Source organism: Mercenaria mercenaria, chromosome 15, assembly GCF_021730395.1.
Source record: "Mercenaria mercenaria strain notata chromosome 15, MADL_Memer_1, whole genome shotgun sequence".
NCBI classification, from domain to species: Eukaryota; Metazoa; Mollusca; class Bivalvia; order Venerida; family Veneridae; genus Mercenaria; species Mercenaria mercenaria.
Genome location: NC_069375.1, coordinates 45,250,449 through 45,267,175, shown reverse-complemented (window position 1 = coordinate 45,267,175; position 16,727 = coordinate 45,250,449). Strand labels below are relative to the sequence as shown.

General features: G+C 34.5%; 2 protein-coding genes across 4 annotated transcripts in view; both read left to right on the top strand.

Moving 5' to 3' along the window:
* Positions 1–16,727, top strand: part of LOC123553611 (L-amino-acid oxidase-like) — a 33,741-nt gene that overhangs the window by 8,799 nt on the left and 8,215 nt on the right. The window contains exons 4-11 of one of the 2 annotated variants that reach the window (XR_008367452.1): positions 1,837–2,037; positions 3,156–3,345; positions 3,871–3,954; positions 4,246–4,473; positions 4,824–4,938; positions 7,007–7,135; positions 11,701–11,863; positions 13,277–13,563. Coding sequence is in view for 1 of the 2 variants with exons in the window: in XM_045343295.2 (XP_045199230.2) it covers positions 1,837–2,037; positions 3,156–3,345; positions 3,871–3,954; positions 4,246–4,473; positions 4,824–4,938; positions 7,007–7,135 (947 nt within the window). In the remaining variant the exon portion in view is untranslated. Of the gene's footprint in view, positions 1–1,836; positions 2,038–3,155; positions 3,346–3,870; positions 3,955–4,245; positions 4,474–4,823; positions 4,939–7,006; positions 7,136–11,700; positions 11,864–13,276; positions 13,564–16,727 lie in introns of those variants that run through there. The other variant, XM_045343295.2, reaches the window with a different exon arrangement.
* LOC123553648 (uncharacterized) lies at positions 13,177–16,389 on the top strand. Of its 2 annotated transcripts, none has more exons than XM_045343303.2 (4): positions 13,177–13,334; positions 14,679–14,786; positions 15,375–15,467; positions 16,112–16,389. In XM_045343303.2, exons 1-4 carry the CDS (start codon positions 13,301–13,303, stop codon positions 16,258–16,260), a joined length of 384 nt encoding a protein of 127 aa, XP_045199238.1. In that variant the 5' UTR covers positions 13,177–13,300; the 3' UTR covers positions 16,261–16,389. The 2 variants fall into 2 exon arrangements, with proteins under 2 accessions (XP_045199238.1, XP_053381132.1); XM_053525157.1 differs by lacking the exon at positions 13,177–13,334 and adding an exon at positions 14,078–14,117.

Genomic DNA, 16,727 nt, shown 5'->3' with positions numbered 1-16,727 from the left:
TTGGACATACCGTTAGTTACTAATTATGTTCCTTTAAGATCCTTTATCAAGTCCTTTAAATATTCCTTTTTCAAATATTTTTAGAGAAGACCAATATATTAACAGGTCAAATGGAAGTTTCTTAAGAAGTATGAGGTCTTAAACTACATACGTTTATTAATGAAATGATTACTTAGCGTAAGGTGTGTCAATACCATAATTATAATAAATATAATATAGCATCACATAGCGAAAATGGGGAAAAGTACATTATGTATCTTCTGACAGTACTTGTAATAAAAAATTTTGAACGTGTTCATCATAAAAAGGGTGCAATATTAATATGGTGCAACTGAACAATTTCAACATTCTGTATGGAACTAATTTAAATGTGGCTACTCGGATTACTTTTGCCTTCATTTAACAAAATTGTCTACCATAATTTATTCTTGTTAGGACAAACTACGTCATGAGGCAAAAAAATAATAAAAAAGAACTTGATTGACATTATAAAACGTTTAGATTAAACAAAATTTTTACTCGTGAAGAACAGTTTCATTAAAAAATACAGACTGTTAACGGTAATATGGTACGCTTTAATAGTATTGTTTTTTAATTTCTAGCGTGGTGGGATTCTATGTTTTTGATGAAAATGGTACGTCTATAATACATATTCTCATACAAATCTAAGTTGCTTCAGTATTTATATAAATCTAAGAGGTACAGAGTGAGACAAATCCTGCCAGAACAGAGAGAGAGAGAGAGAGAGAGAGAGAACAATTTTTGATACAGCTAGATATCTCGGTGCAGCTAACCGATGTAAGAACTGGCATCATTCCTAGGAAGGATTTATTCTGGCCTCTTAAATGTGTAATAGACACTGACACTCACGACCACAAAAGAAATTTCAACTGTCTGAAATGGATTTGAATCCTGGACATTACATATGGTTTCCATACAGCCGTTTAGAAAATAACTAGCCCCACTGTCCTGGTGGCCATATTTGTAGACAAATCAGAAGTTAAAAGATGAACAGAGAACACATTGCTGTGAAATTACCTGTAAATTGAGCCAGCGGTGTCAGGGGAAAAGAATTTCGACGTTTTCGAGATATATGAAACATTTACCTCGCCCCTAGGCGACCACGTGTTCAACGAAATAAAATGATTTGACGAACTTGGGTAGGGAGTCATACAATAAACATTTCTGTGAAAGTATTTTAACAGAGTCGGAGGTGTCTAAGGAGAACATTATTAAAAGTATTTCGGTTGCCAGCATAAGAAGAATTCCGCATGGTGATCTATATTTAAAGAAATCTGAAAGGACACCACCAAAGGAATCGTCCTATTAAGTTGAAACTTGTTAGGTGGTTTAGGAAGAGATTTGGATGACGGATGACTTAATGCTTAAATAACAATGTACAAAAACATTGAAATGTGATTTTGAAATAGTTTGATAAAGATGTTTTTGGGTAAATCTCTAGCAAGAGTATTCAAATTATTTATTCGCCAAAAATTATTTCCGCCTTATGGAGAGGGCGTGGACTTTAAAAGATCTTGTCAGAAATCGCCTGCCTGATTTAAAGTAACTTTTACAAAGGTTTCTCGTGTGGCCGTCTACTAGACTTGCAAAATCCATCTTGATTTGTAAAGTTTTGATAATTTTCCTCCCTCTCTGAGACAATCGTATCTGAATCTGCAGGCTAGTCTTAAGTAATTCCAGTTATATCTGTTGGAGCTGTGAAACTCTAGTGAGCGATATGTACCATGGTAGCCCTCTTGTTGTTCCACATTTAATTCATCATTCATTATTTTATGTTTTTAATAATTACATATATAACGCTATATAACGATTCAGAGATGTCACAGTGTGATGATATCGCAATAATTGGAGCGGGGGTTACAGGAAGTTATGCTGCATGGCGACTACGTAAAAGAGGTCTTAAAATATCAATGTACGAGTACTCGAATCGCATCGGCGGACGCTGTTTCACAGTACATCTTCCGGGCATACCGGATGTGAATGTTGAAATGGGAGCAATGAGGTTTATACCAGACGGTGAGTTGAATTATTGTAGAGGTCACAGAACGATTATTTTTTTAGTGTTTTCTTTAAGTATTCATTGGAAATTTCTCTCGATTGCACTTGTTATGAAGAAGTTAAACACCTGTTATAAAGCATCATATTGTGCTAGTGGCGCATCAAAACCGTGCTGCACAGTACATATGCTGGTTCGAAATGTGTACAAGAAGTCAGTTCAAAGCCCGATCGAACTATCATCCTTTCGACAAAGACTTAAGGTATCCGATCCACATAAAGATAACATTTCGATGCCTGGTGACCCTATGTTTGTTGTTGTTTTTTTTTTGTTTCACTTGAAAGAATTATGTCTGTTGCACAAGAATTAGTAAATACGATGACCATAATAATATGCCAAAATCCCCACAGCCATGTTGTTTGACTGCGAAATGATAAATTACTTATACATTTGAGCTGTAATCAATTATATATTTTGATATATTTTTAGTACAATGTTTTAGATCTAAGTTCTTTTATTTGTTTATAGTATGATTAACTTGCTAATTTGTGGACAGGATACCTTAATGATAAATAGACACAAGCTCTGGTGAATCTTGTTATAAACAATATAATTCATTGCTCGTTAACTTGTTTTTCGACAATAAATAATACATAATTTTTTCAACCATTTTATATTTCAGATTTCATTTAAAAACATTATCCATATTACTTTTTTGAGTGACGTTGATTTGTTTAAAACGTTGTTCTTAACATTTCGATTATGTTTTGTATAACTTTCATGCAGAGAAACACAAATTTATTATCATAGACGCAAAAAGGGCAAAACAAGCTTTTGGGAAAACAGACTTATTGTTTTTTTCTTGAAATTGGGGGCAAGAACTCATCAACTTACAGCAGCGGTGATAAGGAATATGTAACAGGTTTAGTTTAAGTTAATGGATCCGTAATTACAATCGATCATAACAGAAGTAATTTTCTTAATAACAGGAGCATTTGTCATTACTGGTCCATTACCTTAAGTACCTTGTTTGAAAGAAAGAACTGATACATAAGAGTTCCAGCGGCGCATATAGGCAAAGTAGAGGCGGAAGTTTGACACATAACCATTCATAAATATGTTATTTTTCATATTTCAGATCACTCTTTAGTGAACAAGACCGTGAGCGACTTAGGATTAAACATTGTAGACTTTGAACTAGGGTTCGGACCGAGTGGAGATTCGTTGTACTATCTTAGAGGAAGGCACATGACATACAACGAGCTCCCGACACATGCACCTTACAATCTTCCCCCAGAAAACCGCGTAGATCTAAAAACACTTAACTGGTAAGTGCGCTGTATTGGTTCCGAGTACGTATAATATTTTCTTAGCTTTCGATATGCCACTAAAATGTCTGACTACGAAACCAGGGGTCTTGAGTTCGAGGCCCTACCCCTCCAACTAGAAGGGTCCCGTGTATGGGTGCGTTACGCCTTGCACGCTAAGGACTTGGATCTTGAACTATCCTCCCAGTAACATTACTAAGAGTCTTCCAGAAGAGTTACCCATATGGGTTACCGATGTTGAGTAAAGTTAAGTTTACACACAAAAAAGATAAAAATAGAACATTGCATTTTCACACATAATAGCTGCATAAGTTCGAAATATAAGTGAAGTGAGCAAGTGGATTTTCTACAGGTAAGCGTACACGTGCACGTCTTGAAATTCCACTTCTTTATTGTCAGTGTAACAAGCTCATAATATTTTATACGATCGTCAGATAAGTATAAGTCTGAACCTATCACAACAGTTTCTCTTTTTATGACAAAGATTGATGGCTCTATTGTTCAACATTATCTAAATCTTTACAGGAACGTGTTTAAGAATTTTACAGTTTCATCTCAAAATGGAGACGTCCTTCAATCGCTGGATGGCGTGGACTTGTATAACCAAAGGTAAGTTTTACAGCATGTATAATGGCATGTGCATTGAAGATCTGATCAAAAATGTTTATATATAGGCTGTAAATCATTTTATATCATTTTGTAAGTACATAAACAAAAAAAACAGGAATCTAAACGATATATAGCTGATATAACATACAAGCGGAAATAGGAATAATGATTGATCAATTTTAACTTGATCAAAGACACGTATGCTCGTCAGTAAGCTACAGTTGATCGAAAGCATGCTTGAAGAACATGGAATTGTTAATATTTACTTGAATTGCACATCCATTCTTTTAGCCGTGATATGTATATGGCAAAATATCTGGACGCAGAAACTGCACATTATATCCGGGACAGTGATAGCTTCATTCAAGGACATGGTCCAGATGTTGCTGCGGCCGATAGTCTTCCAACTAGTGATCCAAGCTTGCCTTCCCCAAGCCCAAGAGTTGTGAAAACAGTCCAAGAAGGGTTTCAGGCTATTCCAATAGGACTAGTCGGACAATTTCTCCAAGCTAGTGATAAGTAAAGTTCTTTTGTATGTTTTTATCTATCTTTTGGGTGCTCTATAAACTTTTCAGATAAGGGTTATATCGTTTGTCATCCTTGATACTAAAGGCATTTTTGTATGCAACGCAGTATTGAAAAGTGTTATTATTCCAAGTACCAGACTGTTATCACAGCTTATAGAATATTATCTCGAAACATTTATTCCAGATATAAAGTGTTTCACGCTCTTTTTAAAAGGTTTGAGAACAGCTGAATTAGAACACATGATACTGGAACATTTGCGTTTTTGCTAAGCTAATGGAAACCCAAATATCTTCAAGAATGTTTTTTTTTTTTGTTTTCAGTATGCACAGTATATCTTTCAGGCACAGTTTGTACTACAATCGCCATCTTAAAGGCTTAAAGAGGCATGCTAACGGGAATTATTTACTGACGTTCCAGCCGACGACGACAGTAGCCGGTATAACTACTGACATAAAGGTAGAAGAATACATTATAATTGTCATAGCAACATATAATACTCTCTGTTGCAACGCTAACATATCCATAACTTATCATAAGCAATTGTCAACTTTTAAGAAGTTTTGATGATCCTGCAATTTCAAAACAAGACTATATACAAATTGTAGATAACTTTTCTTATTTGTTGAAAGACTGTGTTCACTATATAACATCTTGTCATGCAAGTGTGACTGAATTCATTTAAGCAGTCAAATATTCGTTTGGCCAACAATAATACATGACGAAATGTAAACCTTTCACAGCGACTGATAAGAGTAGATTTTTAATTTGAAAACCCTAAAAACAAAAACAAAATCAAGCAAATAGTGTGCATTTCCTCAAGTGTTGTATGCTCATTTGTGAATGCATAACAAGAAAGTTAAACATAATAAATTGTTAAACGATAAACCCGAAGGAATAATTATTGTTGAAGTTATGCAGATGCGATATGTTTGCTATCAGTTAATCGAAGAAACAGGAGATGAACTGCATTGTTTTAGCTTAAGTCAAATGGAAGCAACTCACAAGGTTTCTGATTGGTTGAAAAGGTATATGGTATTCCGCTGTGTATATTTACCATGTAAAGTGATCTCCCATCGGTGTAAATACTTTGGATGTGTTTGAAAACTATCTTAACTCTACTTCATGGTAACTGGCTAAAATTATATGGAATGATGCATTTTGCATAAAAATATGCATGCTTTACCAACAGAGCATTTTCATGAAAAAAAAAAACTAATACTGCCTAACTATGACTAACCGAGTTCAAAATGAAAAAATGCCCAAAAGTGACGGTCACCATGTGCATTTCCTGCAGTTCTTCGATAGCTTTTAGATAGTTCTTTCATCTTGAGTAGGTTCAATCAAAAGTTTAAATGTAAGGAAGGCCCATGATTGGAAACATTACAATGTGTACCTATGGAAATTGACTTAGTTCCCTTTGATCTAGTATACAATCTCCAACAGCAGATACATTCGCTAAGACAAAACCTTTGCAGTTAACTGTATTATCCATAAAGAGTGCGAAATTTGCACATTGGCTCGCAGTATTGTTTCGAATCTGTCAGGAATAAAATTATTATTGTATAGCCTTTAGCAATACAGTCGAATTTGAAACTCAGAATTAGACTAGCAGCATTATATTTACGTTTTACACAATAAAACGTTTATCTAGAGGAAGACTTGTTTCTAATTTAGGAAAATGGTACTGCAGTGTACCAGGCATGGGCTGATTGTGATTTTACTTTTTGTGATTGAGCACCTATGTGGTCTAGTGGTTACTAGCCCCTCACCTCTGATGTGATTTTGAAACATCACTTGGGGTGTAGAATTCTTTATGTAAGAAAGCCATCAGGCTGGCTTACGGAAGGTCGTAGGTCCTACCCAGGTGCCCGCACGTGATGAAATAATAATCGGAGGGGTACCTGAGGTCTTCCCTTCCCCACCATCAAAAGGTGGAAAGTCGCAATATGACTTATTTGTCGGTGTGACGTTGAACCCAACGAAAATGCTATTTTTGTTGATATCAAAATTTATGTCACTTTCATTTAGTGTGTACATTTATGGTGCATGACCTCCGATGCTTTCTAATGTATAGGACTTTATTCATCTTAAACAATTAATTGTATTTTTCTTTTTGTAATGTAACAGTCCCCCTAAATTCCAATTCAGGCAGCGGCGCAAATTACCGTTGTGCAGTCACGGAAGTGACGTCATGAATGTCTAAAAGTCAGAGCTTTAACAGATTTTATATTAAAAGAAAAACTTATACAATGTTCTGTATACAGTACTTTTTCATGTATCACATATTTTACATAAAAAGAATATATCCTACATTAAAACATTGCACACCATTTGCAAAATTATTAATCGCAGAAATATTTTCCTAAGAACAAAAGTTATCACTTAGGACTTTCAAGGAATAAAAACATGCTTACGTGAAAATGTGAGTGCCTGAAAATGGCGGTTAAGATCCGACTACAGTAACTAAATTATCAATTACTACAAAAATAATTAATACACCAAATTATTAATCTCATTTCTTCAGGGAAGAACGAACGTTACAGCTTGCGCTAAGAAGGTGATACTTGCAATTCCTAGACTGGCCTTAGAACATCTGGACTGGGAGGGACTTCGACAAGAGACTGTTCAAGATTACTTGAAACATTCACTGAAGGTAAAGCAATACGATGTATTTTACATTTTCTGACACTTTTAGAATCAAATATAGGTATTTTGCAGAATATATTTGGCGGTCAGTCTAACCTGAGCCTACAGCAGTTGTACTTTGACATATGAGAGTACTTGTATATACGAGGTAAATTCCTAATTCATATGCTTCTTACATTTTGGTCATTTGTAAAAATGACTAATGTATCAAGGTAGAGAGATTTGTGATATAAGAAGGTCGAGCACTGACAATGATGCTTGTGATGTGATTTATTTCAGAGATTTCAAATTTTAAAGTAACACGCTGTGCACTTCTTGCGAAAGAATGATTTTTTAAATTTTCTTGTGTGTTTTGGGGGATTGGAGGAGGGAATGCATTCTTTATATTGAATTATTTTCCCTAACATTTGTAAGTAGCCATATACGACAAAACAAAACATTATTTCGATTGCAGTTAAATAAACTTGAATATAAATTTGATTAAATCAGGTTTTCTCCTTTAAAACAGCCGTGTTTTTCTTAAAGATTTCAGGGTCAAACATTGTGGTGGTGTTAAGGGTTTATTTGCTCCATTATTATAAAAATTAAAAAGGCCTATTTTTCGCCTGTTAGCATAAATGATAGCAAGTGCTACACGTGCATCTGCAAGTATGTTTAGGCTTCAGGGGAGCGTTTCATCAAAGTTCCTAGGATTTTTATGATAGGACCGCTCCTAGGATGTTCTTAAGATTTTCTTAAGTGCGTTTCAACAAAAGTTCCTAAGACAAATATGGACTTAGGAGCTACTCTTCCGAAGGAGGTAAAATCACGGTCGGCGAAATCAACATCCGGTGTTTTCTATCACGTTCGCGCTTTGACGTCTGCTGTCAAAACTGTCAAACTATGGAGTCCAAGGCTTATTTCAAGCGTAAAGAAAACTGGAACACAGAAGAAGTGGAAGCCTTGGTCCAGGCAGTTAGTGAATATAAAGATGTGTTGACGGCCAGACTGTCAATGACCGTGACATCTGAGCGGAAAGCCAAAACGTGGGAAAAGGTGGTGGAGAGGTATTTTCTGACTGAGTAACTCACTCACTGACTCAGATAAATTTCTCACTCAAGTCAAGTTATCTGTACTCCAAGTCTAAAAATTATAGAGCCAGCTCAAACCCAAACATTAAAAACCAAATTATTGCTGACTTTCAGGTGACATATTTACCAATACCCAAATAAACGGCAAATTTATATTTTCAACGACAGTCTCCCATTGTAATTTCTTGTCGCCATTGGAGTTTGCTCTCTAAATTTGAAGTAGATCTATTACGAGAAACTTCATGTGAATTTCATCGGGTGCAACTCGAAATTCATTTCGTTTACATGCGAATCAATGCATGAGTAAACTGTAATTTTGTAGATTCTTATTTTAAAAATAACAACAATGAGCACGTTATTTAACAACAAAATGTAATTTGACTCACTGTTAACCTATCAAAGTTGTAATCACTCCAAAGTTCTTCAAAGTCTCCCGCAGCTCTGTCCAATCCTCGACAGAAAAGTTATAAACAAACAAGCTTTTTTCAAACATATATCGGTGTAATTCAGGCACCAATCGCACCATGCCCTCGAAACGATGATTTGTTCAATTAAACATCATTTCCAAACGCATGGTTCAAAGATAACCTGTATTTTAGCATCCTTACTGAAGTATTTCCAGTCCGCCACATATCCAATTTATTTCACAATGGTTAGTTTTCAATTGACAATATTCACCATATCGCATCCCGGTACATGTAGTATATTATGTAAAATTCTCCGATACAAAATTGTGACGTACGACATGAATGACGTTAGAATGCTATGGCCATATGCAAATTAATACGAGGCGCACAAGGGAAACATTACCTTTAGGTGGAAATACACAATCAGTCGATAGAATACAGTCTTTACGTATACATGTTACGCTAAAAATTGGATAATTTAGCTACACTTTGTATTTAGTACTTTTTGAATTATAAATTTAAACAATGCTTGTTTATCATTTTATCAGTTTTGAAGTTTTTGTTCCCTTTAAGACCGTGACTACATACCTATAATCTTTGGACATGTATGAAGCGTAGCCTACTGCATTGTTTTCATCAGAGCAGCGATGTCCAGAAACGGTTTAAAACATATAAGTACTAGTACCATATACTATGTTCAAATAATCCATGAATATTTACGGTAATGCGAGTTAAAAAGCTTTTTTCCCGTAAAATACCTTTTTTTAAGGTATAAATAATCTTTTTATATTTGGCATTCCTGTTGAATTTGCCATCTGGACTATGCTTTTTAAATTTCACAGGATATGTGCGTAATCATCGGAAGTGTTACACAGGTGTAACTCAACCCCTCCCCTACGTCCCCACACTTTTGATTAAACAAGAGCTGTCCGTAAGACAGCCAAGCTCGACTATTCGAAATATTGTCCCAGAAGCAGGAAAATTTTACCCAAAATGTTAAATATCTAAAGAGTTTTAAGTTCAAAAGGGGGCATAATTTGACCAAAAATGTATATCAGAGTTATGGGACTTGCTGCTATCAACTAGTTTTTCAACCCCGAAGACACATGTGAAGTTTAAGTTCAATATCTGCATTAGTTTTGGAGATAGTAACTTGCATGTAAAACCTTAACCAGAATTGTCTAAGTCCAAAGGGGGGCATTATTTGCTCAAAATACATGTCAGAGTTATGGGACTTGACCCAGTGAGGTTGGTTATTGACTTAGAAAAAGAAAAAATAAGTTTCAAATCTATATGCCTTTTAGTAATAGCTGTATGTACTTGCACGCAAAACTTAAACCAGAATTTTATAAGTCCAAAATGGGGCATAATTTGGCCAAAATGAAGGTCAGAGTTATGGGACTTGCTGCTATCAACTAGTTTTATTACCCCAAAGACACATGTGTAGTTTCAATTCAATATCTGCATTAGTTTTGGAGATAGTAACTTGCATGTAAAACTTTAACCAGAATTTTCCAAAAGGGGGCATAATTTTCTCAAAATACATGCCAGAGTTATGGAACTTGACCAGTGAGGTTGGTAATTGACCTAGAAAAAGAATAAATAAGTTTCAAAGCTATATGCCTTTAAATGATAGCTGTATGTACTTGCATGCAAAAACTGAACCAAGGTGTGACGCCGACGCCGACGTCAGGGTGAGTAGAATAGCTAGACTATTCTTCGAATAGTCGAGCTAAAAATGAGAGATTTTTCTTAGAAACAACAGAATATTTAGTTACGGATTTTATCATTTTATGCAATGCCTTTAGTCAAATACAACTAGTTCAAAAATTATAGATACGTATGGAGTGCATATAAAATGTATACATATATTGTTATAGTGTAATGTACTTTGAGAGAGAGAGAGAGAGAGAGAGAGAGAGAGAGAGAGAGAGAGAAAGGGGGGGGTGAGAGGGAGAGAGAGAATTTACATAACTATGCATACCAAACCTGAACTTGCCTTAGCTTCGTCGACATGTACGTTTGGGGCCTGAATTGGGCAGATGATGATTAAAAGGGTGAATTTACCAAAAATGGTCAATTTTTCCTTGTTCATGCAAACTGTATGTTAAATGACCATACAGGATCCTTGTCCTGCAATTCCACGAGAATTTGTCTCTCTGTGCATATGTATATGATATGCGTAAGTTGTTCGTTTTTTTATTTTGGCGGGAAAACTGCACGTGTCTTATATTTTGCTCCATCGGTTCATCTGGCCCTGTTGCTAGCAATATTATGCAAATACTAAATTTTCTGTATACACGCGGTCATCATGAAAGGATGTGCAGATTTCCCGCCAAAATAATTGAAGAAACGTGTTTCCCGTGCCATTTTTAAATCCATTATGGTGTATAAGATGGCCTGATATTTAAGTCGTGTTTTCATTCGTTAAAGGACTGACTCTTTACAACTTACGTCCACGTTCTACCAAATATACGGAAAGTTTGCCGATCTGACAGTGTACGAAAATGTATTTATAAGATCTATATCGATCTGAGACAAATACAGAAATACGGTTTTGGAAAAATCCAGTTGAGTCAAGGCCTTTTTTTATTTTAAAACATACGTGTATCGTGTCCCGACGCCGACAAGGCTTGTCATTTCTTTGGACATGATTTATCGAAAATTAGTGACGAGTTTTTAGAATAATGATATCACGCAGTACATGTTTTAGTAACATTTCAAGTGACCTATACTCATCAACAACGCAACCAACAATAATGCAAAGGAATACTTTTTTTCCTCAAAATTTAGACCAAGAAATGCGGCGACATCCTTTTTCTAGACTGGTGCTCAACCCCCCCCCCCCCCCCCCCCCGCGTCAAAAAATTCTGGATCCGGGCCTGCCTGAAGACACAGAATATGATTTGAAACTAACAGACGAGTTCACCTTGCAAATCAATTTGTTTGTTTTTTTTTTATCATGGAAATATAATGATTTCTTCATGTAAATATTATTAGTAGTAAAAATCTCAGCATTTAATGTAAAAATTAAGTTAAACATTGCATGTCTTAAACACACAAAAGATTAATAATAATTTCATTCTCATTTTCAGAGTAAACTCGGTAAGTGTCAGCAGGAGGGATGCTAAAGAAGTTAAAAAGAAGTGGCAGACGTACCAGTCAAATGTGAATGCCAAGGAGTGTCAGAGGCTGAGGGAGGCAAATGGGACTGGAGGTGGACCGAGTCCAAAAGACCTAACAGAAACAGAGAAATGTGTAAGTTCAACAAGAGCACTGCTGCAGGTGCCAATGACTGTCTATGCATTGCATTCAATTACTTTTTTTGAAGTCGTATTTCATTTGTATTGACGGTAAAATAGAATATAATCAGAAGCTTTTTTTCTTTTCATTTGTGACTTTATTTTTAATTTAAAAACTGAGTTTAATAATAATAATAAAATAATATTAATAACAATTTTATTTGCGCACTTCATGTCAATACAAGAGGGTTTTATAACAGTAGCTTGATACTGGATGCAGTATTCGGCTCGAGTGGATTTTGCCTCATCGGATCTCACGAGGCGCGCAAGCGCCGAGTGTGATCCGACCTTGCAAAATCCACGAGTGTCAAATACAAAGTCCCAGATCTAGCTACTGTTATAATGACACTTTTATTATATACCTTTACCATTTTGATTCTGTTTTGTTCTTAAACGAAATCTTCAATGTTTATCGATATTAAATGGAACATAGTGAAGTTTTTATGTGTGCTTTTTATAGAATTGTGTCGGATAATGCATATTAATGAAAATAGTCCGGCAGCATACAATACGGAAGGTACAATGCGGAATTTAAAAGGTACAATACGGAATTTTTGTCTGTCTGTTCATATTTAATTGTGAAATACAAGCACACTTTTTACAGAATTTATATAGGTATATAATAAAAATTACATAGCATAATCATAATCACAGTATTTGTCAGATATCACAGTTGTAATTTAACAAAGAAATGTCATCTATCACGTAAAAATGATTATAATTTATCACAAGATGTTATACTTGTTTTGATAATATAGTGACTGAAACAAAATGTAAATGATATCGATATTTCAGATAGTTGTAATACTTGTTCCAGTATATAATTATAAATAGTAGATAGTGCACTGGATTGCCGTAAAGCTTCGGCATTTACATGCAAAAACTTATTTCTAACGGGGTCCATGCTGTCATATTTAGATCTTAAGTGACTAATTACTCTTAACAAAATTGTGTCACCTGATGGTATAAAATAATGACATCTTTTGCCAATTAATATGACCATAAGACAATACATAGTGAAAAGGTGGGCCTAAAAAAATCTAAAATTTATGAAATGCTTAGGAGAGTTATGGTTCTATATCGTCCTCTTACGAAGATAAAAAAACATGCAAAGTTTCAAATCTCTAAGTGTTATAGTTTGCTTCAAGAGAAATGTTGGACCTAAACATAGTAAACAAGAAGCTCAAATTTTCTAATTACAAAAAGGCTACAATTCTGATAAATTGCATGTAAGAGTTATTGTTCGTGATCTACATAGTGAACAAGTGTGTTAACTTTAAAAGCACTAGCTGTTACTGAATTGTAAAAAGACCTTTCTTATAAACTCATTTCAGTGTTACTGAAGATAATTATTTTTATTCATTTTCAGGCACTGGTAACAATTCCAAAGACAATGCTGTCTGGGATAAGTGGTGGGTTAGACACTGGTAAGAACAACCAAGACATTTGGTCTGTAACCATTTACAACTTACATTGTATCTAGTAAATGTACATACATCACTGTATAGCAGAATTTATTTTAACAGTCACAAACTGCATTACTACATGGTCTTTAATTATAAGATAGATTGATATATTTATTTCTGCATAGAATGTATAACACATGGCTTAACAATACATGTACATTAACGATTAAAAACTGATAAAAACAGAAATTGATCCATGTCAACTACATTATATATACAAAGGATGACACAAAAAATAGACATGGAATCTTTCATTTCCATTGTGGTCCTTTAAACACAAAACAATTTGTCATAGGAAGACAACTTAAAAAAAATACCACAGCAATTTGAAAAAGTTTGGTTCACTTTTAAATGTTAGACATGGACTTTTCATGTATCACAGAATTTCGATAATCACTACATATTAAAATGATACATCAGTACATAGTTATTCATATATTCGATTGATATTCTTATACATAACAAAAGATTTGGCTAGTTAACAAGCCTGGGCGAGAAGCTATGGTCAAACACATTTGGTTAAAGTTTGGTGAAGATCCGATGAGAACTGTTCAATTCAGAGCGCAGAAAAGAGAAAAAAAATACCGATTTTCATTAATCCAGTGACCATAATTCTGAAGTGCTTCGGGCGACTTGGCTGGTTACCGAATTCGGTCGAGGATTTATTGGCACACACATTTTAAATTTTGTGACAGACAAACAGGAAGGAGGAAACCGATATGTCTCCCACACCACTATATGGTGGTATACATAATAAATAAGAAGTTATATGAGCCGCGCCATGAGAAAACCAAAAAGTGGCTTTGCAACCAGCATGGATCCAGATGAGCCTGTGCATCTGCACAGTCTAGTCAGGATCCATGTTGTATGCTTTAAAAGCCTGTTGCAATTAGTGAAGCTGTTAGCGAATAACATGAATCCTAACCAGACTGCACAGACGGGCAGGCTGGTCTGGATTCATGCTTGTCGCAAAGCCAATATGTTGGTTTTCTCATGACATGACTCATATATATATAATTATGCATTTGTGAAAGTTCAAAGTGGTAGGACTAAAATACAATATACACTATAATACATAAAATTTAACAACAGCTGTCCAAACAGCACATTCAACTATTCAAAAAAATTGAAAGTAAAATTCAAGCAATGCTTTCTAATCAGCTAAATTTTATTAAAATGTATGTTTCATAACTCAGTATTTCTTTGTTTAGTCCAATACTGCCTGAATACTACTAGTATTATGTTCCAGACCTATCTATTTGTCGAAGTTGAACACTGTATCATGTTTGAATACATAATTTACAGAATGTGATGACAGCTATGGAACATGTAGTACCGTTGAGGATTTAGATGACAGCTGTGGTAACACATGTACGCAAGTTGAAGATCATATAGTACCAGAAAAAGTAGCATGTAAGTATAAATGTAGATCAATGAAAAAAATTGGGCCGTGCCATGAGAAAACCGACATAGTGGCTTTGCGACAAGAATGGATCCAGACCAGCTTGCGCAACTGCACAGTCTGATCAGAATCCATGCTGCTCCCTTTCAAACCCTGTTGCAATTAGAGAAACCGTTAGCGAACAGTGTGGATATGCACAGGCTGGTCTATATCCATGCTAGTCGCAAACACTCTAAGTTGGTTTTCTCATGGCACAGCTAATATGTATGTAACGGATACTGTTAACATAAATAATTGCATATATCATAGTAACAAATTAATGTTTGTAAACTTTAAAAAAATCTTATGACATCCAAAATTTCAATTGTGGCAAGTTAACTTTTGAATGTTTTGGAAAAAACTTTTTACATGGCCGACTGACAATAAGTACTTGCATAAATTCAGAAGAATTAGATACTGTGTTTTTTGGGGGTTTTTTTTGGAGTCACCTAGTTTTTCATATTTTATAGTTTACAGTAGATATAATTAGATATAAGTTACTAGAACTATTTGATGTTACAATTGTTATTTTCAAGAAAGTGAATCCATTTGTTTCAAAGGTAATGCAGGAGAGAACAGTAAAAGCAGCACTATCGAAAACAGCAGGAAACGCAAAAGTGCTATAAAATCACCCAGTACTGACATTGACGAAGGTATATTCTAATCAGATGGGGTCATTTCTTATATTTTATCTTAAAGGCACAGTAACGTTTTTGATTTTATATCTGCAAGTAGCATTAATGTATATTTACTTAGAAGAGATGCGATACTAGTCAGACACTAGACCTTAAATCCAACTTTTTTCTAAGTGAGAATGGAGTCACTGTGTCAAACGTCAAGGCCACAGGAAAATGATAACTAAAATAATTTCCGCTCAGTAACTGGAAATTATTTCAACTTCATAGGTTTCTTGGCCTAGATGTGCTGATGAGCCTTACTGATCCTTTGGCATTTTGGACCATAACAAAACAACAAAGGAAACACCTATTCATATCAGTCATGTATTCATGTACATTAGACAGAAAACATTCAAAGATGGCCACCAAGATCCCAGAGATCTGTTGTTTGATAAAGTCATATACACTTGTATATTTTTTCTCTATAAATTTCATTCTAGAATGAAGAACTTTATAAATTATGTAACAGAATGCCATTTTATGAAGTTGTAACAAAGCAAATTCTAACATGAAATTATTCAATTAATTGTACACTTTATCCATAATGATTAAGTGACAGGGATTTTTGTAACAAATGATATGTCATTGAATAAACAGTAATACTGATATTTAATTTTCAGATTTCCATTCAAAACTATTAAAAATTGAAGAACGGAAACTGGAAATAGAGGAGGAAAAGTTAAGGCTCCAAAGAGAACAACTAGAGGCTATCAAACAAATAGCATTTGTTTTGCAAAGTTCACAATTAGACAATATTTTACAACTTTAAATTTATGCCTGTGTAAAGGACTTTTGGTGTGATATATAAGAGAGATTTGTTAGTCAGTCAGTTGTTTTTTTTTTGCAAATCTGATATATCAATGTTATAAAGTAATGAAATAAAAAATAAGTAGAGTGAGATGACTTAAGTTTTCGCTATGTACATTTACAGTGATTGTAAATGAAATAAGAGTATTATAAGACAGCACACTCCACTAGTTGGCAATTTGACAGTAAAATGGATTAAATTTTGTGTTTCAATAATAGGGCATTTATTTTAAGAACGAGATACACTAAGATGTAGAAAGACTCTAATAATCCTGGTTAAAGATAAAGAGATTATTTAACTAAAGTAATCATCTTTGGCAATATCGAACATTTGTCCCAAAAACAAAGCTTGCCTAAAAAATTTGACAAAGTAAGTAAGGGGCATAATTTTGTCACAAATAACCAACAATTCAAGGTTATTGGCATTGT

Coding starts and splice junctions, on each gene's coding strand:
- LOC123553648 (XM_045343303.2), top strand. CDS start 13,301: ATGCTGTCTGGGATAAGTGGTGGGTTAGACACTG. Junction 13,335..14,678: donor AAGTGGTGGGTTAGACACTG/GTAAGAACAACC, acceptor CATAATTTACAG/AATGTGATGACAGCTATGGA. Junction 15,468..16,111: donor CAGTACTGACATTGACGAAG/GTATATTCTAAT, acceptor TTTAATTTTCAG/ATTTCCATTCAAAACTATTA.